Source organism: Scleropages formosus, chromosome 18, assembly GCF_900964775.1.
Source record: "Scleropages formosus chromosome 18, fSclFor1.1, whole genome shotgun sequence".
Taxonomy (NCBI): domain Eukaryota; kingdom Metazoa; phylum Chordata; class Actinopteri; order Osteoglossiformes; family Osteoglossidae; genus Scleropages; species Scleropages formosus.
The window spans coordinates 19,062,266-19,082,623 of NC_041823.1; the positions used below are offsets into that span (position 1 = coordinate 19,062,266).

Genomic DNA, 20,358 nt, shown 5'->3' on the forward strand with positions numbered 1-20,358 from the left:
TTTCCGACCCCCGCTGCGTTTTCAGCAGAGACAGCTGCAGATTATGGCACTGTATCTGTGATGAGTTACTGGAAAGGTCAAGATAGTTGCAACAGACCCCCAGCAAGAGAAAGCTCACTTTTGACACTTCGCAATTGGAATGGTAATTCCGATGTAATTTTGGAAGCTTCGGAATAATAACCAGCTGGCCCCGTGCCTCATACATCGCGTACCCTTTGCTTCTTGGTGATGGTGGTGGTCGTAAACGGGGGGGAAATCTGGGGTAGTCCGAGCAGTTAATAGTGATGATGTAAGTAGCTCTCATGAGACAGCATCCCTTTACCGTAAAGAAGCTCACATGAGCTTAATCGGAAGAGAGGAAAAGATTTGGGATTCTGCCAAAATTTAGGAGGAAAAAACAAGACCCACAGTCAAACATCAGCCAAACATAAGTTTGACGTCAGAGTTTTGAGAATTACAGTACTCTCCGGTAAACACAATCTACCAAAGATAAACTGGTGCATGTTTGTGTTTCGTTATTTATCAAGCTTCCGACATTGTACATCTGGGTCAGACTAAAGCTGTTGATCAAGAAGTGAAAATATGCGTGCAGGTACCACCGGTTACAGGGTTGCTTACAAAAACAAGGCACACACCCCGTACAATATCAGTACAGTGTATGCTGAGTATGCCCCAATTTAATTGCTTGTCAAGCTGGAAGGAATCTCATTTCAGTATTATTTTTAAATAAATCAGTGACAGCTCACTTTTTTTTTTCCCTTGAAAAAACTGCACCTGGATGAGAGGGGCTCTATGTCTTGACCTAGACCTTGAATCAGAACATAAGCGTGAACATTACAACATGAAATTAGCTAAATGATGGAAAATTTATGTACGAACTATGATTTAAATCATGGGCAGTAAGGGATACAGAGAATGTTATACATTTTAATGCATTTATTCACCAACTCCTTGTTTCAAAACTCACTAGAATGTGGCTTGATACTTTGTTATGTTGGCCCCATCTAGTGGATTTGTACACAAACGGCTGCTTATTCATTGTGATGTGCATTTTGAAATACATAAAAATGACTTTGGATTGATGGATAATCTATATTCCGGTACTGCTGTGTTTAATATCGGTGCCTTTGAGTTCTGTATACGTAAAGTCCGTGTTATAATCCCCCCAAAAAAGTTTCAGGTTTTATTTCATTATACAGTTTTTTAGTTCTATGAAAGGATAAATTGTAATATTAAATGGTTATAAATAGAGTCAAAACAGCTGAACAGCAGTATGAAAGCTTATGATAAAGCATCATTTCTCTGGACAACAGGGTGTTTCTGTTTTTATTAAAATTTTTCCATTGAATTTTCATCAACTTCTTGTCCTTTGTAGGGTCATGGTGGCCCAAATTACTAAAATACTGTAGGACTGCTGCCAGTGTGCAACTAATTTTCTTACGTTTTATCAAGCAAATAATGTTTAGGTAAGCGGTGGATGTGGTGGCGCAGTAGGTTGAACTGGTTCCTGCTCTCCAGTGGGTCTGGGGTTTGAGTCCCACTTGGGGTGCCTTGTGACAGACTGGTGTCCTGTCCTGGGTGCGTCCCTTGTGTTGCCAGGTTAGGCTCCGGCTCCCCACGACCCCATATGGGACAAGCAATTCAGACAATGTGTGTGTTTAGGTATGTAAAAGAGCTTTATGTATCACTCACAGGCTAACCAAATACTCCTTTTTCTGTAGCTCAAAACTGGTCTGTCGAGACCCACATCATTATTTACTGGTAGAACTAGTGAGAAAAATGTACATCTGGCACGAATGAGTATTTTCAGCTCTGCTATCACTCTGAAGGGTCACGTCACGGAGTCCGTGCGTTAAGTTTCTTTCCGTCTCAAAGCCTTGTCCTCTGGTTGGCTGGAAGTTCATCTTGGTCAAGTCCCCACAAGAAGCTGCGCAGCCGGGTTATTTCCTGTTGCAGTTCAGGACTTGGAATCGGCTGGGTCACATCGAGTCGAGGGGTCTCATTTGGCAAAATTAGAGGAGGGTGGTCCAAGAAGCTCTCAAAAATATCTGACCAATTCAGAGAATGAATTGAATCAGCCAAAGGATGTCATATCTCTTCAAGTACACCGTACAAAGAATAACAGAAACCACGCTCAAGGCTCGGATCTCTTACCTCCACCAAGTTCTGTTCCAGGTGGTGGGGTCCACAAGGCGGGCGGTGCTCTAGCAGGCCCTAATTTATAGTGCATCAGCAGATGATGAAGCTGAGCAGAACTTAGTAAAGGGTGGTCCTCTTGTAGGCTGGACCATGAGGACTGAGACAAAGAAAAAAACAAAGTAACTATCCCCAATAGGTACTGAATATCCATTCTGGGTTTTACATCCATCCATCCATCCATCCATCCATCCATCCATCCATCCATCCATCTTCAATCCCGCTTGTCCTAATAGGGTCGCGGATTTTACACAACTAATCCATTATCGTTGACTACTTGTCTAGTGGAGGAAAACAGTAGTCCAGTGACTACAGTGGATGCATCGAGTTTGAGGCACAGTAAATCACAGTAAATCCTGGACCGAATCAAATGCACCTATTCACTCATACACACCATGGACAACTTCGAATCACTAGTCCACTTGCAACAAATGTTTTAGGAGTTTGGGAGGAAACCCACATGAACACAGGGAAAACATGCAAACGCCACACAGGCTGAGCTTTGCCCCCGTACAGACCCGCAGCCCATGATCTGTGAACCACCGGCACTACTCACTGCGCCACCAAATTATACGACACAGTTGAAGAAAAGGAATTAGGAAAATCGAAAATAAAAACGTAAAAATGAAAAGAAAAGAAAAACAGGGAGAAAAGAAAATAAAGAGTGCTTTCATTTGTGGGAGAAAGGGATCAAAGGCAAGCACCAGGAAGAAGATTAAAAAAAAAAAAACGAACTACATTTTGATATTCACTTGTATTAGTTGTCCTCTACAATGCCGTTGCTTTGGACCAATCTCACGTTTGCTTCACCTGGATGAGACGAGTCTTTGGGATGCACAGGAAGTTGACCGTCATGGACAGCTTCTTCAGGAATTCGGAAGCGACGTCACCCAGGCCCACTCCCTGCAACCAGTCTAAAACGAGGTCCAGATTTGTCCGGATCTGAACTGCTCGTGACCAGGAAAACAGGCTGTCTGCAAGAGCAAGAATAAACCAGAAAACCTTATCAGACTGCATGCCATTGCAGATAAACGCTTGCGCCAAACCGCTGGAAATATTTCGGAGGAAAAGTGCGAGTTCAGCCAGACAGACATTAACGCGTGATATGCGCTCGGTTTCCGCCACAGACCAACGTCACGGGATCCGCTCACTTTCCTCTCACCTCTCTCCAGCAGGGTGTTGAGCAAGGAGGTGTTGGTGAAAAAGAACAGGTAGCCGAAGGTCTGAGATGTGAGTGGAGGGGAAAGGCAGGCTTCCCGGGTGAGTAGGAGCGAGCGCCGGTACACCTCCACCAGCCCCGCCACAGTGGGAGGGAGAGCAGACACATCATCCTCTGGAGATTCTCCGGTCCCTTCTCCCTCGCCCTGCTCCCCGAGTCCTTCCTTGTCTTTGTCCTTCTCGTCACTGGAGAACGGGTTGGTGTCCAAGAGCGCCGGCAGGAAGGAGTACAGGGTCTGCGGGCGAAGAGCCGTGATCGCCGATATTTCTATACATCTGTTCGCATTACGTGTGTTCACACCGGTCTGCCTTCTCACCTTGGTCAGATGATACACGCAGTGCTGGAAGGTGTGCATAATAACATCATCAAGCTGAGACAGGGCCTCTGAGCAGCTGTCCAGGTCAGCTGACAACACCGGGTCACCGGGGTCTAAGGGAAGGGACAGTGAAATGAAGGTCAAGATCAGGCTCCTAAAACAGCGTTAAAGTTACACTGCATTTACACTTGTGTTCCCGCTGCTTCCTCCTGTGGTTCAGTAGACGCACTGCTGTGGTTAATCTGATAGAGACAAGAACAAGTTAAGGGAAAGAAAAATAAACATCAAGATACAGAGATGAAAACAACATGACACACACACACACACACATTGTCTGAAACTGCTTGTCCCAAGCATGCTTGCAGTGAACCAGAGCCTAATCCGGCAACACAGGGCATAAGGCTGGAGGGGGAGGGGACACACCCAGGGTGGGACACCAGTCTGGTGCAAGGCACCCCAAGCGGGACTTGAACCCCAGACTCACTAGAGAGCAGGACCTGGCCAAGCCCACTACCCCACAACACCCCCCCATACAGGAAACACAGCGGTGAACAAACAGCTCATGCTGCACACTGACTTCTAGACAGAGAGAGGTTTAAAATGTTTAAAGCTGCTAGTGAAATTAACGGCAAAATAAGGACCACAGAAATTAACCTTCAAATTCCCATTCTTTCTCCATTGCCTCAACTTTGACCTGGAAAAAGTTGAGAAGCTCCGTAGCGTTGGACATCCAGAACATCAAAGGTCGGAGGTCAGAAGACACTTTCTCTATATTTTCGATATTTGCATCAGCTTCTTGTTCTGTGGAACTGGACAAAAGTTTAACAACATGACAATTCATTATGGCAAAAGTGGGCTGAACAGAACACAATTTCAGAACACAGTTGCACGGTAACAAATACGTGGAGACAGTACAGGGTATATACAGCCATGTATAATTGTTTGAGTTTTCTGTGTTTCACATTTGTTTCACATTCTCTTTACATGGATTTGAAAGTTTAAAAATGAATTACAGGTTAATAAAATAAAATAAAATAAATTCTTCTTCTTCATCTTCTTCATCTTCTTCTTCTTCTTATTATTATTATTATTATTGCTAATAATTTTGCACTCCCATTGTAGGACTCCAATATTGGACTGCATAAGTTATTTCTGGGAAGTAACTCACAGCATTACAGGGCATGATGTAGACATAATTTAATACCTTAGCTTTGAAACAGCTAATCACGATCAGTATGCACAGACAGTGTTTAACATCGAGGCTATTTAATAGAGATAACCCAGACAATATAACATCATAACATCAGCATTGTACTTACTTTTGGGAATCGTGCTGATCCCCAAACTCTTTTACTTTATCCTGAAAAAGATGTCGTAAATAACAAAGTATTAATGGGACATGACTCAGATAATCTTTGTCATATAACTGAAGAACATCTGTCTATGGGGAACATAATTCAAATCCCAGTTCTCTGTGGTTTTGGTGAAAGCGTGACCAACAGATATCATGTGCACTATGAGCCATCAGTACTATGCATCAGTGTCAGGCAAACAGAGCTGGGATTGCAGCATTTTCTAGACCTACTCATTGTTCAAAATAGCTCTTTAAAATTGGTTCTCTGATGGGCAGACTTTCCAAAGTCATTCTGACTCATGTTCCATACTTAATATGTTAGTGCCATGTAGTTACATTAGAGGCGTTTCAATCGACGGATTCGGATCCTCTCATTCCGATCAGTATGTGTTCCTGCCTGTTGTACATTTATGCGCCAAGGCAAGTGATATCTGACTAACAGACTCACCCACACAATCCCTTTGATTTGACTGGCTGCTTTCAGGAGCAGTTGTGGCATTAGGGCAGGATCCAAGTGCTTGGATGCGTAATCAATCATAACCGACAGGAGATATGCTGGAGCAAGGGCCCCGCACCCTGAGTCGGGCAGTGAATTCTTTGAGATTATTTCCTGAGAAAATGACAGAAAAAGATGCAAACAAGCAAGAACACAAGAGAAACTGAGCGATGAAGAAAGATGCAAGGTACTGGCATCGTGTGTAACGCACAAGTAGCGATGCGGCTCAGCTTGCTGGATTAGACTCAGTTAAAAATATATTGCTTATTTTGTGAGGCTTGTCTTAGAAGAGCTACACAGCATTTCGGTTTTCTTGGAAAAGGATTTCCCATGTGGTTAGGTTGCAGGGAATTTCTTTGGAAGGCCTCAATTCACCATCCTTGGTCCGTTTAGTAGTTTGGTTGAGGCAATACTGGTTCAAGAAAAGGAATACGGAACAGATGTTCGTATGCTTGCGCTGTACAGACCTGCAACAAGGCATCGGCATGTTTGGGATGAAACCTGAGCAGAGCCTCAGTGGATCCCAGATATTGTCGTAGGCCTTCCTGTTTGTCTGCCAGGCTTCCAGAACCGGAAGACGAGGAGTCGGGTTGCCAGGGCAGGGGAAGGGCGAGTGGGGGAGCTGGAACTATGCGTGGGTCCCGATATAGGAAAAGGAAGTGGCTCCCCAATCCAAGAAGGTCTCCTGACTTGAGCTCCGCCTCCCTGTATAGGGCCATCCCATTGTGTGTAACAGCCCCACCTCTGAAGGGGCGCACCAGAGCTGAAAGAGAGGGGTTGACCAGGGATGTGGTAACACCACCTCTCAGACAATGATCCCTGAGCCACATTCGCCCATCCCGCATGGCGGACCGGTCAATCCCTAATGCAGGTACCTTTTTTGTCAGGCTGACCAGGGAGAGCGGAATCTCGGCGGACCAGCAGGTGACGAGAGAGAAGGTCGGGGGCCGTGAGGAAGGTATCTACCTTCAAGGGTTTCGTCCCCTTTCTCTCCCGCTCCCTGTCCTTCTCTCTCTCCCGGAAGGTTGGCTTTCTCCCAAAGACGTGCATATGGCCAGACATGATGTACAGCACAAAGTCCTGAAGGCATGAAAGAAGAGTCTGTTAGTGTTTTGGAGGAGCTGCTGATAGCCATCTGAAAAGTTCTTAAGTTACACAGAATGTTGTGATATTTCATGAATTACTTCACAGAAAATTACAACTGAAGCCTGAATGAGGTCATTCTGTATGTGGGCATGATCTGAACCTACTGCGCCTTTTCAACTGCTTCTTTCTGTGTATTATCCACTGAGCTATTGTAATGCTACACAGTTATTTTTGACTTTGCAGAATTATCTCAGTTGACTTATCTATGGAGAAAAACATTTCCTCTTGGAATATGAAAGGATTGCATGCAACGATAACCAGGATGCAGGTATGATGCAATGTGTTGAAATCACAGCTAATGCATGTCTAGCCTTGCTCTGGTCATATCCCTGCAGCAACAAAAAGTAGGGGCAGTCCGTGGGTGGAAGGATCAGGCTCTGGGACATCACTTCCAGGTCACAGCTAACGGCATTCTTCTGCTCCTGGAGCTGCGTGTTGCCTTCTGCTCCAGCCTTTGACCCCGGCACCTGTCAAATGAAATAACTTTATGGCTATGTTCCATTCTACTATAGAGCCCCCCCCCCAGCTCTCCCCGTCCTGCCTCCTCTGCCTCTTTTCCTTACCTCTGCAGAATCTGTTGCTATCATGCTTACAATGTTCTTCCTGTCTTGGAGACCAGCACCATTACCGGGGACACTGCCCATGTGGCGAGAGTCGTTGCTGGCATGGTTTCCCTGGCGACGCCTCAGACTTAGGTTCATGTCACTGATGCTTCTTCTGAGCTCAGTGTTCCTGCCCCTGTGGCCACGTTCACTGTCCTCTGGCACGCCCCCCGAAGCCATGCGGCTTCGTCTCCATCGCACACCTGGAACAAAGACGTGGGAAGTTTCCATGAGCCATCCTGTGGAAAAAGCAGAAGTGACTACAAGTCCATGTGCTCTCTGGTGTTCCCACCTGCATAGCTGTCCCCGTCTCTGTCTTGCTCCTTCTCCCGCTCCTCTCTCTCATAGTCCTCCCTTTTCTGAATTTCGAAGCGCCGCTCAAATCCATCCTTCGGCCTCCACATGTCGATCAGGAGCAGGGGGCATTCCCAGGAGGCCACAGTCCTCCTGCACTCTGTGTGCCACTGAACAGCCCCGTCTGGCTGCTGAACGGGCCTCCCGATGACATCACACAGAAGAAAGTCCGCAGGGCTAGGTTTGTGGAGAGCTGGGAAGAGGTGGGAACAGCAGAGGTCAAATTAGCATCAGCCGCGTGAGAGAACGTGGAGAGAAGTATTTGCTCATTATCAGGATATGTCTCCACAGGTCTGACAGTTACACTGTTTGACTTTATCCCAAGTCCATTTATGCCTGTGACGTTTTATGAAGGATGTGCTAATCTCACCTCCATCCTCCCCTTCTCCCTCCTTCTCTCTCTCAATGTAGCGGGTGATAACCTGGGAAATGAGCTGCTTGGCTGTGGAGTGGACATTAGCCAGGAGGCTCCTGTAGTTGGCACCACTGGAGAGGGCATCGCCGTAGAGCTTGATGAGCCCCGGTGCCGATGAGGAGGCGGGAGGGAGGTAGTGGTGTGAAGAGGGTGTCGCGGAGTGAGCCCACACCTCCCTCTCTCTATCTCCAATCGCTCGGTCCCGGTCGCTGTTGGATCGACCCCTCAGGAAAAGGTGAGACAGACGCTTTGCTCGGGACTGGGGTTGAGCGGGGCGTGGCCGAAGGAAAGCAGGGGATGGAGAAGGCGAGGGAGGAGCAAGGGAGGGCGTGGAGATACACAGGGACGTGGAAGGAGCTGAAGGGCCCGAAGGGATCTCGTGAATAGAGTGGGCATCTGAACTGGTAGTGGATCTAGAAAAAAAGGGTTGGACCAAAACATACAATTACAGGCTGGACTAGAGTACAGCATAAACTCTACATCCATAGAATAATACTGCATATATCAACAGAAAGAATATTCATTATTTTCATGTTATTCCCTGCTCAAGACAAGTGGTTAATGAAATTGGATGGATTTCTATATTATGTTGAACAGAGATCACAAAAACAAATTCAGTGAAAGGAAGAAAACCAAAAAAGCCGCCAGCGTGTACTGACTTGACAGAGGACGCACTAGGCCACCGGGCACCCAGCTTGGCAAAGTGTTTGCGAGGGGAGTTGATCCACAAACCCACAGGGAGCTTTCTGAATCGAGAGCTCTCAGACTCCTCCATCTGAAGCAGGAAAGAAGGACACTGAGACATTGGTACATTTGAATGAAGCCTTCAGCATTTTTATGAAGAATGTACGTTGCCTTTGGCTGTTCTTTATATTGACGCATACAGTGTATTAAGGCAATTATCTTACATTTATTCATTTAGCTGACACTTTTCTCCAAAGCAACTTACAATGTTAAGGTTACAATTATTTACCCATTTATACAGCTGGGTAATTTTACCAGAGCAATTCAGGGTAAGTACCTTGCTCAAGGGTACTACAGCCAGAGATGAGGCTCAAACCTGCAACCTTTGGGTCCAAAGGCAGTCACTCTACCCACTACACTACCTTATAAAATATATAGCAGTGTAGATATGAATTCTACGCCCCTGAAAGAATATTGCTCTGCCCCTACCCTTAAATAAAATAAATATGTCGGCCCTCTCTAGGTATAGGCCCCTAGAATCATCGCCACCGTTCACAGCACTAGTGAAAGCCTTCAGTTGTCTGTTAAGTGGGTAAACTACAATTTTTATCAATTGTTCAGGCCTATACATAAGCAAGTTACCCTTACTTATGGTGATGAATTGTTAAAAAAAAATAAGAATAGGACTACAGGAGTTAAGGACATGGGCTCTTAACTTGAAAATTGCAGGTTCAAGTGCCACTGCTTCTATAGTCTCTTTGTGCTAAGTACCTGAATGTTTAACACTGATCACACTAAGGGTGTAAATGAGTTTCACCACTGTAACATTATCCTTTTGACAGATGTTGAAAATAAGAGATCAGAAGGTGAGGGTCAGAAATTAAAATGTATTTTTTTTTCTTTTTTTTAAGTTCAAAATGTCTTCAGACAACAATCAGAGAAATATCATATAATGATTATTGCATTGTATGGATTATCTATATGGTAATCATCTGTTTTATTTATTTACTGCTTTAAATCTGATGTTGGGAGTCATCGATGTGACCCATGAATCAGCAATAAAAATGACCCCAATCATCACCTAGAGAAGAAGATGAAGATAATAGTGATAGTGATGATGATGATCCATCAACTGTTTAACAACCGATGCTCTTCTTGTAGAATTTAAATAAGTTAGGGTAATTTCCAGCAAAATATATATGTTGGAAAGCAGAAATAAGTGGATGCACAAACATTTGAGTACTAGACTCTGAGAGTTACATATGTAGTTGCTTTTTTGCAAGTACCCATATAAGCATATCATTCAGCAAATTAATCGCTGTTCAGGTATAGTGTACAGCATTCCATGATGGGGGGTAAGGACAAAATCAGAACATTTACCAACAAGTAAGTAATAAATAGATTTCAACTTAACCATTTTCACTAGAATAGGTATCTTATAATCATGAAGTGGTGGCAAAGTACATTTTAGTGCTCGATGAGATTAGATACTACAAGAACTTAAAGAAGCTTGAAATTCGACTTACCTACAAAGGTGTTGTTTTATATTCGGCAGCTCTATAGTCCAATTAGTGTTTTTCTCTTTCGTTGTCTGTGTCAGAATAAATTAGGAGTTCTGTATACTAAACACGTACTTCCCGTTGGTTGTTGAGATTTTAAAATTTACTCAAAAGCCTTATGTTCCTTTCCATTTTTCCCAACTTCTGTGCCCTCCGATCTCTCTTTCACGTATTATTATACTGAGCGCACATATGTGTCTCTTTATGTGTTCCACTGATTTTTTTTCAGTTTTCTTGCCTTCTTCCTATGCTTTTCTATCTTCTACCACTGAATCTAACCCCTTGCTTTCTGTCTCTCACCCTGCATCTATAGATAGAGAAATGGGTCCATTGTTCTAAGTGGCAGAATTTCCTTCCTTCTAGCTGGACAACACCTACATCCTGAGAGAGAGAACAGGATATATGGAGGTTGTGTACTACACAAAGTGACTGAGCTGAATTCTGCGTTACATTCACTCTGATACTAGGAGAGGCTACAAGCAGAGCAGAAGTATTCTTCACTACTTGATTGACTGGACATTGATGTATTACCACCATCACTGAGAAACTGGAGGATGATATATGCTGATATACCAGTTTTATTAATTCTAACAGTGCTTTTGAACAAGGTCTTTCATATGTGATTTTTCTACTGATAGCTGGACATTTTTCCGTTGCTTGCCCCATGCTATTTCAGCCTGTGGAAGACAAGTCTTTTTATTGGCAACCAGATACCTTTGGGTGCTGGTTTCCCTTGTCCAGCCCATATATGGATAACTAAATTCCAAAACTGACCACAGCACACTTGTATTTTTTTTTTTTTTTTAATGTGCTGACCCAATTTTGCTTGGAAATCAAACTAGGAAGCATGGTGTGAGGCAGGAAATGAGACAGAAAGACACCTGTGGTCAACATGATTTTTGGCAGGCAGCTTGGGACAGGAAAAGAATGAAAAGTATGCAATGTTTATATTTGTTGTATGAATGTTTAACATGTAGGATGAGCGATAGATACAATGCAAGACATAAACAGACTGTATTATATATAGCGTGTACCAAATTCCTGTAAAATTCAACCAAGAAACCTTCAGGGAAATCTTTCTGCAGCAGCTCTTCCTATTTAGGGCAAATCAGAATTATTTCAGTTGAATTACACCCAGTCTAAATGGAGTGCGTACTTACGCAACTAAGGCATCGAAGGATTTTTCATTCTTTTTCCTAAAGTCATTCTTTTTCACTTGAATATTGTTTCAAGATTTTATTAAAAGGTGAAAAGTGATTTGTCATGATCTGTCGTTTTTTCAGTCTCTGCATCTAAACCTGAAATTTCAATAAGGTATGTAGACTTTTGATATCCACCGCATACTGTACTTTCAATTATATTTTACTTCACCTCATAAAAAGCAGTTAATGCCTCCTAAACTCAAACAAATATGTAGTTGGAGAAACAAAGGGAAACTAATCTCTTTAAAAGTGAGAAACCATTCCTATAATCTCCATTTATTTCCCACCTCCATTATCCTTTGTACATTCGGAGTGAAGATACCAGAACCTTGAAAGAAGTAAGGGATTCTGAGTCCCATACTAGCAACAGACACTACTTTATTGTTAATACAGATAATTATTTATCTAACACCTTTGTAAAAGGTGTTTTTTTTACAGTTTAGATGGAAGTTGTTAAAGGATCTAGGGAATAATGAAAAATGAAAATAATTATTATCACACTAGCTTCATTACTGTAAGCGTAGTACTGGGAGACAATGTTGTTACAGTTACATAGCTGTAGGCAGAACAATGTGTCTAAACCTACACCATTTGTACACTTCAAATCACAAGGATATGCAAAAATCATTATTTACACAGTCCAGCCATAAGTAAGAAATATATACTGTATATTTATCACTTGTTTGGGGGCGCAGTGGCGCAGTGGGTTGGACCGGGTCCTGCTCTCCAGTGGGTCTGGGGTTCGAGTCCCGCTTGGGGTGCCTTGCGATGGACTGGCGTCCCCCTCCGGCCTTACGCCCTGTGTCACCGGGTAGGCTCCGGTTCCACGTGACCCCGTATGGGACTAGCGGTTCCGAAAATGTGTGTGTGTATTTATCACTTGAGGGTGCAGTGGTGCAGTGGTGTGGTGGTACAGTGGGTTGGACTGGGTCCTCCTCTCCGGTGGGTCTGGGGTTTGAGTCCTGCTTGGGATGCCTTGCGATGGACTGGCATCCCGTCCTGGGTGTGTCCCCTCCCCTTCCAGCCTTACACCTTGTGATGCCGGTTAGGCTCTGGCTCCCCACGAACCCGTATGGGACAAGTGGTTTCAGACTGTGCATATGTATGTATCTATCAATTCCCTAGGTGACTTTACCAGTCCTAATCATCTGACAAGGGCCAGTCTGAAAGTCAACACAACCTACAGTCTTCACAGGGTGAGTTTGACTCTGAACTTGAAGACCATGACTGATGCGGCAGTCTTACATACATTGAGAATTAATTCCATGACTTGAAACCTTGGGGGTTAAAAATGAAGGTGGGCATCAGGGGTGTAACAAGACAGCACATAGCAAAAAGGGTGTGAGATGTGGCATGGGGAGGGGAAATGCTTAACTGTTAGAGAGTGCTGTGGATGAGGATTAGGGCGTTTAATTTGAAAATGATAAATTCATCAAGAGCTGGAGCTATAAGTGAAACACTGGGTGATGGGTGCAAAGATAAATAAGAAAGCAGTATACAGGCGGTACTAATTTGTAACAGGTACTGTGGTATTCGGAGATGTCGCCCTGTAATCTGGATGTTCCTGGTTCAAATCTCCCTATAGTAGCTACCCTTGATCCGGGTACTTAGCCTGAACTGACACAGTGCATCCCGCCGATTCAATGGGTAAATCAAAGTTGATTATGTAACACTGTAATTCTCCTTGGAAAAATGGGTCAGAGAGAGATCAACAATATTCTCTTGCGCCAGAATCTGCCAAACGCTTTCTACTACCATTCGCTGAAAAATAAGCACTTTTTATTCATTAGCGGGCTCCGCGCGACATCGCTTTGGAATCAAGTGCCCGCGGACCCCTCCTCCTTCCCAGTGTCCTCCTGTATCCCAGAATGCAGTGCGCGCTATGCGACCTCTCCGGACGAGCAGCCTAACGGTTAGGACGACGGGACAGATTGAGCAGAGGTAAATCGCGTATTTGTTCATTTTTCAGAACAATTCGGAGGTAATTCAGGTGTGTGGTTATGAAAGCAACGTCGAACATTTACAATAAGTCGAAAATAATGTTCTGCCCCGTTTTGAATGGTGGTAAATACTTGTTTTTAGCAAAACTATTTACTAGAACGGCAACGGAAGAGTTCATGCCATGCGGCGCCAATAATCTGTCACCGCTGGTTAAATTAAGTCGCAAGTTGGTGATGCAGAGTATCATAGTGGCAGTGAAGTTCAGTGAAGCTGCAGCAATTTCAGCCTGGTACGTCAAACTCAACCACGTAGTCTAGAAGTAATCATGAGCGTGATGATGATTTCGAAAAAATGACTGATTTTATGCATTCCCAAGATTAGCTGCATAGTTCGTAAATCCGTCAGTCAATAGTCATTGTAAACGATTCGATCCAGTTACGGTCGGTCATGGCAACCCCTGTGTACTCTTTTTTACTACGTTATTCCCCACGAACCTCTATCTGTTTCTCGTCTACTAGTTTCCTTGCTTTATGTTGTCTTTCGAAATTACTGCTCTTAGGTTCTCTGTGCGCTGTTGTTTGTGTTTATCCGAGTCCGTTTTGTCAGTCGGTCGTCGTAAAGGCGTCGTACAGCGGACTGCCTCCAGGGGGCAGCATAGCGCTAAGTGGGATCGGTGGGATACAGTCACAGTGTTGCACTGGGCTCTCGCTTCATCATAACAGGCATCCCTCGTAATCCCAGTGTGATCCGTTCCTAAAAACGTGTCGGATTTCCAAGTTTGGGGAACGAGAACCTATATTCCATTATTTTAAATGGGAAAATAATGCTTTCCCTGAACAATTCCCCAGTGTTTGTAAAACACTTGTATACAACTCCTGAGTCCTGTATACAATCCACCAGGTCCTGCTCTCTGGTGGGTCTGGGGTTCGAGTCCCGCCTGGGGTGCTTTGTGATGGACTGGCGTCCTGTCCTCGGTGTGTCCCCTCCCCCTCCGGCCTTACACCCTATCTATGTTGCCGGGTTAGGCTCCGGCTCACCACGACCCTGCTCGGGACAAGCAGCTTCAGTGTGTCCGCGTGTGATTATTTGGTATGTGCAGTACACAATACTGTATAGAACAGGACAGTGATGTACAGTTATGCTGTATACTGCAACATGTGCTGTAGCATAAACAAACAATGAAATTATATTTAGGTACAAAATGAATCTAAATAACACTTGGCGAAATGAACTGAACAAAAGCAGTTTTAGAATAATGGTCACGTACTGATTGAAGAGTTGCCTAAGTAAGAGTTGTTGGCAGGAAGATAGTTGCCAACTGTCGGTGTATGGTGAAAATAGTGGTTAGATGGTGATGGTTGGTCCAAAGGCAGCAGTTCTAACCACTACATCACCAAGAGGTTGCAGGTTTGAATTCCACCTGTAGTTGTAGTACCCTTGAGCAAGGTACTTATCATAAATTTGCTCCAGTAAAAGTTACCCGGCTGTATAAAGGGGTAAATAATTGTAACTAGTTTATCGGTGTAAGTTGCTTTGGAGAAAAGTGTCAGATGAATGAATAAATGTAAATGAGGAGGGAGATAAAGGCTCTTGTTGCTGTTCAGTCGTGGGGGAAGATGAGCTAGAGTGAGTGAACCAGTAAATGCTTGAGGTTTGTCCATGTCTAAATCCAAGGGGCTGATGGACAGCCTTTTCTTCTCGGCGTTCAAGATTCCGGAAGTGAGTGACTACGAACCATCGTCCGAAGTCTTAGATGAAGCAGCGACACGGTGTCACAGCGAGTAGCTCCGCTGTATCACAGCGCCTGGGTGGTGTGACAGGATATGGGTTCGATCTCCGCTCAGACTGTGTGGAGTTTGCGTGTTCTCCCCGTGTCTGCATGGGTTTCCTCCGGGTGCTCTGGTTTCCTCCCACAGTCTAAACATGCTGTTCAGGTTCACCCATAGTGTATGAATGACAGAGAGAATGTGTTCCACTGATGTATGGATGAGTGACCCATTACAAGTAGTGTATCTAGCAGTCTAAGTTACCCTGGTGAATGAGGTATGTGGGCTACATGGAGTTCATTGGAAGTTGCTTTGGAGAAAAGCATCTCCTAAATAAATCAACGTAAATGTAAGCAGTGGGACGTGATGACCAAGATCAGTGCATTCACCTGTCTCAATATACTTACAGCCTTTCTCCCAACGTATGGGCTTTTCTCGGCCTCTGATGCTCACCCACTTTGTTCACCAACTTTTCCACTTTCGTAGAAGACGTTTTCAGTGAATCTGGGGATCATGGTAGCGATGATGCACAACACGTTTAAGCAACGTGAGCAGGACATGTGATCCTGTCGAGAGAACAGCTGAGATATGACTGCAGCCCACTCTACGTCCTCTTGCCCAGACTCACGCGCAACTTAAACGTTTTCGCTGCTTTTCACTTTGAAATTTTTTCAGATGAGTGGGTTGTTGATTCCGGTAGTGAATTTTGGGGAAACATTTTTGAAAGCCGTTACAGTGAATATTCGAATGGAGTTTGGATAGCGAGGGATACCTGTATAACCAAGACATATTTGTGTGTTTGAAATTGTGTGGTTGCTTCTGCATCGTTTGAATTTAATGGAAAGCAATTACTTTTATGCTTACTGCGTGTTGACTGTCTGGTTGCTGTCTGTCTGGACTGCCTTGTAAGGAAGATGTCGGACGTGATTGAGGAGAAGATACAGAACTACAGGACGGCTCCCTTTGATGCCCGCTTCCCCAACACTAACCAGACACGCAACTGTTACCAGAACTACCTCGGTAAGGTCAGCTGTCTCCCAGAAGCGTGTAGTGGCTACTGTGCTACAGAAGTACCTTGGGTTTTTGTTTTTGCTCTCTGCAGACTGCACTAGCTCCTTTGTTTTCTAGCACTTGAAAGCAAAGCTGTTTGCAATAAATTTTAATATATTTCAGCACATCACTTGGCGGGATGACAGTAGTCTGTACACAGGCTTCTCAGATTGTGAGCACGGTTCGAAAGTGATGGTTTTTGGTGATTGTAAATTCAGTGTTGCTTTTAAGTCAAGTCACAATCAATAAATAATTAACTTTAAATGAGAAAATGCTTTCTCTCCAAAAATTGCTGTTCAGTGCCACTTTTGGACCAGTTCATTCCATAAACCTGTGCAATGTTTATCTTATTCATCACCAACACTCCACACAAGACTCAAGCTGTAAACACTGTAGAAGTGTGTTGAATTAAGTCAGTTCCACACTCTTCATATTTTCTTCCATTTATATTTTTGAAGTCTTTGCCCTCTCAGAACATTCTGCATATTAATGGCCCTTTTTGTTGTTCCTCCAGACTTTCACCGGTGCAACAAAGCACTGACAGCTAAAGGTCTTGATGTGGCCCCCTGTGAATGGTACCAGAGGGTCTTCAAAAGTCTTTGCCCTATTGGCTGGGTATGTATATGCTCTTACTGAAATATATATGCTGACTGCAATAGAAAAAAGCTTTTATGCTGTAGCATAACACTATATATGTCTGACGCTTCAGCTCATGATACCATGTAAAAGTAAATTTAAAATTATAGCAAAATGTCAGCTCTTTGAAATGTGCACAACTGTTCTCTAAATCGGTATGTAGTGCATTGCTTTCCAGCTTCATTCTCTGTCACTAGAGTGATTAAAGTGCATGCATCTTACAGACTTCCTGTTAGAAATAAACACGCAGAGGAAATGACAGTTAAGCGTACATTTTTGTCCTGATGTTTCTCATCTTCAGGGGGTGCGGTGGCGCAGTGGGTTGGACCGCAGTCCTGCTCTCCGGTGGGTCTGGGGTTCGAGTCCCGCTTGGGGTGCCTTGCGACGGACTGGCGTCCCGTCCTGGGTGTGTCCCCTCCCCCTCCGGCCTTACGCCCTGTGTTACCGGGTAGGCTCCGGTTCCCCGTGACCCCGTATGGGACAAGCGGTTCTGAAAATGTGTGTGTGTGTTTCTCATCTTTCCTCAGGTTGAGAAATGGAACGACCAGGTTGAAAATGGCAGTTTTCCTGGCAGAATTTGAAGCCCCTCTGTGAATCCTCAGCTCTGCCTGCATAATCTTTAAACATTCTGTTACTATACGTTTCACTATACTGATAATAAACACTTTACTCTGATTTCTTTTTATCTTCGAGTGATTATTTGTTCTTTGGCTGGAATGGGCTGTTTACTTTGAGTTGTTCAGATGGCCAACTGTTAAGCCAAGTTACGTAGCTGCCAAGCTCTCATGTCCTATATAGGAAATTGGCCGTCTTGCTAAAACAAATGTTAAATTTTTTAATTCGGGCTGTCTGTGGCCTACAGCCAGCATAGATTTCCATGTGCCGCTAACTGCCTGCCTCAGTCACCCTTCACTTTAGCTAGGATGTTGAAGAAATAGGTGGCTGACCGCCCGTTGGCTTGTTGCAAGGTTATAATGTCATAACAATATGGCCTTAATGGTTTCATGATCACAGTTTAGTAAACAAGAGTTTAATCAGCATCTTAAATAAGAAAAATATTTACAGAATACAAATGAGGAAGATATATGGTATTTGGTTAGTCAGTTGATTTCCTCGATTTTGCATGATTTTCCTTCTCTGGATCACATTACATATAGAAACATCACTGTCAATAGGTTCTTATTATGGGTGCTTATTATGCCACTTACGTTGTAAGATTACCCTATGCAAATAAAGTGAAATATAGCTTTTGTACTGATACAAATACAAAAATTCTGATTAAAAGGGTATTGTTAGCTAACATTTAACAAGGTAGTTTGGTTTTAGTGGATCTGAACGTTCTTATAACTCAGGGATTGGTTGGTGTTGCACTAACTATGGAATTTATGGGATGGGTGGATTTACTGTGACAAGACATGACAAGTTTGTCTGCCTGTGACCCCTTCTGACAGAAGAAAGCAGTTTTTCCCCAAGATCTTAATGTATGATTTCCTTTGAAGTGTTTAGTTTAATAAGAATGTCACAGTCTTGTAGAGCAGGATACAAATTGAGGGATTATGGCTTGCATTATTTAAATAAATAACAATGAAACTGACAGATAAAAATTCATAGTTCTTCCAGGAGGTCCATACTTCCATTGGTCTCATTTGAACAATACACACACACACATTTTCAGAACCGCTTGTCCCATACAGGGTCACAGGGAACCAGAGCCTACCCGGCAACACAGGGCATAAGGCCGGAAGGGGAGGGGGCTACACCCAGGACGGGACGCCAGTTTGCCGCAAGGCGCCCCAGGCAGGACTCGAACCCCAGACCCACCGGAGAGCAGGACTGCAGTCCAACCCACTGCGCCACTGCGCCACCGCGCCACCGCGCCACCGCACCCCCATTTGAGCCATACTTGTGTGTGAAATAGAAGCCACAGTTGAGTGTTTTTAACAGTCAAGTCCTAATGCTGGGAGGGTGTAATACCTGCTGTTGTCCACATGGTGGCGTCATTCACTGTTGTGCTTAACTGCCCTCCAGCAGCACAGTTCAAAGGAGTCTGTGCTTCCTTATACTGCTTATTCAGTGTCCAGCTTTCACAAGAAATGTTGCACAAAATTATTTCTGGATATGCTGGGGGGGCATGGTGGCTGAGCAAGCAGTGCTGCTGTTTGAGAGTAGGCTCTAATCCAGCTCAGTCTGTGTGGAATTTGCATCTTCTGCTCTGGTTTCCTCCACAGAAGTGTTTCAGGTGAAATGTTCATCTTATCTTTTACAAGGAATGTAAATTCCTGTTCTTGTAAGATGTTTTTCGGAAGTGCAACATGACAGCTTGTTATGTGAATGTTAAGGTACAGATTACATTTGCTCTTAATTTGGGATTGAAGGAAATAAAAGGAGACCCTGTTATATGAGAGAAGCCAGTATTTTTCTGCAGCATATTTCATAATATTTGTAGCCAAATGTATTATTTTCAGCTTGTAATTCGTTCATTCATTCATTCGTTCATTGTTGAATTCACCCCGTTGGATACACCCTTAATGGATGTTTATTATACAGAATAACGAAATAAAGTTCACAAGACCACTGCCTGTGTCTTTCACTCTGCGATGCACACGAACACTGTGCTGTTACAGGTACAGTGTAGCCTTACTAATGAATGTTTCATATCAGCTCCTGCTTTGGTACCCTTGAGCAAGGTACTTACTGGGAGCTGATAGAGTAAAAATTACCCTACTTTATGAATAGAAACGGAAGTAGTTATACACCACAACCAGACCGCTACATTCTTCCACATCTGCCCTCCAGGTGGTCCCACGCACGAAAGGTAAAGCACAATGGCTCTCCGTTCTGGCTCCGTTGTGGTGGAACGACTTCCCTGAGACAGAGCCTTTAAAAGCAGATCTTTGAAGCCCCTAACAATAAAGAATGAGATATAAGTTACAGCAATAAACACACACACACATGCTGACTGAAACTGCTTGTCCAATCCAGGATCACGGTGAGCCAGAGCCTAACCTGGCAACACAGGGAGCGAGGCTGGAGGGGGAGGGGACACACCCAGGATGGGACACCAGTCCATTACAAGACATCCCAAGTGGGACTCGAACCCCAGACCCGCCCGAGAGCAGGCACAGGCCAATCCCGCTGCGCCGCTGCACCCCGTTTACACCAATAAAGCCAACTGCAATAAAATTCCAAATTAAAAATGACAACAGTTGTACAAAAATGAGAAAATAATTGTAAAATAAGTGATCGAGAAAGAGGAGAGATAAAAAGAGAGCCCACTAATGTAATTAGCAGTTTTCCACATGTTGGTTTTGGGCTTGGATGGGAAGATGTGCGGAGCAGGAGAACCCCTGAGAGTCTCTGGGAGGGAATCCGGCACTTTTATGGGCATAGCGGGAGAAAGCCCAAACGTTCATACAGCGCAG

The 20,358-nt window shown here is 44.1% G+C and overlaps 2 protein-coding genes across 3 annotated transcripts; one reads left to right on the top strand and one right to left on the bottom strand.

Annotated features, from left to right (window-relative positions):
• Positions 1–1,597: 1,597 nt before the first annotated feature.
• rasip1 (Ras interacting protein 1) lies at positions 1,598–10,662 on the bottom strand. Its single transcript, XM_018735643.2, has 16 exons — positions 10,309–10,662; positions 8,758–8,873; positions 8,054–8,511; positions 7,622–7,876; positions 7,291–7,532; positions 7,039–7,194; positions 6,457–6,661; positions 6,049–6,344; positions 5,534–5,695; positions 5,051–5,091; positions 4,386–4,540; positions 3,732–3,844; positions 3,359–3,650; positions 3,007–3,170; positions 2,155–2,296; positions 1,598–2,048 (listed from the first exon to the last, which is right to left on the bottom strand). The coding sequence occupies exons 2-16, from the start codon at positions 8,871–8,873 to the stop codon at positions 1,870–1,872; spliced, it is 2,976 nt and encodes a 991-aa protein (XP_018591159.2). The 5' UTR covers positions 10,309–10,662; the 3' UTR covers positions 1,598–1,869.
• A 2,736-nt stretch (positions 10,663–13,398) lies between these two features.
• Positions 13,399–17,611, top strand: cox6b2 (cytochrome c oxidase subunit 6B2). Of its 2 annotated transcripts, none has more exons than XM_018736462.1 (4): positions 13,399–13,484; positions 16,161–16,270; positions 16,815–16,915; positions 17,464–17,611. In XM_018736462.1, the coding sequence occupies exons 1-4, from the start codon at positions 13,426–13,428 to the stop codon at positions 17,515–17,517; spliced, it is 324 nt and encodes a 107-aa protein (XP_018591978.1). In that variant the 5' UTR covers positions 13,399–13,425; the 3' UTR covers positions 17,518–17,611. The 2 variants fall into 2 exon arrangements, with proteins under 2 accessions (XP_018591978.1, XP_018591989.1); XM_018736473.1 differs by having other exon boundaries at positions 13,406–13,484; positions 16,165–16,270.
• Positions 17,612–20,358: the final 2,747 nt, after the last annotated feature.

Excerpts from the sequence above, each read along its gene's own strand:
- rasip1 (XM_018735643.2), bottom strand. The coding sequence starts at position 8,873 with ATGGAGGAGTCTGAGAGCTCTCGATTCAGAAAGCTCCCTGTGGGTTTG. Across the intron at positions 6,345-6,456 it reads TGGTCAGCCTGACAAAAAAG|CTCTGGTGCGCCCCTTCAGA; the intron begins GTACCTGCATTA and ends CCTCTCTTTCAG. Across the intron at positions 3,171-3,358 it reads CAACACCCTGCTGGAGAGAG|ACAGCCTGTTTTCCTGGTCA; the intron begins GTGAGAGGAAAG and ends TTGCTCTTGCAG.
- cox6b2 (XM_018736462.1), top strand. The coding sequence starts at position 13,426 with ATGCGACCTCTCCGGACGAGCAGCCTAACGGTTAGGACGACGGGACAG. Across the intron at positions 16,271-16,814 it reads CTGTTACCAGAACTACCTCG|ACTTTCACCGGTGCAACAAA; the intron begins GTAAGGTCAGCT and ends TTGTTCCTCCAG. Across the intron at positions 16,916-17,463 it reads GTCTTTGCCCTATTGGCTGG|GTTGAGAAATGGAACGACCA; the intron begins GTATGTATATGC and ends ATCTTTCCTCAG.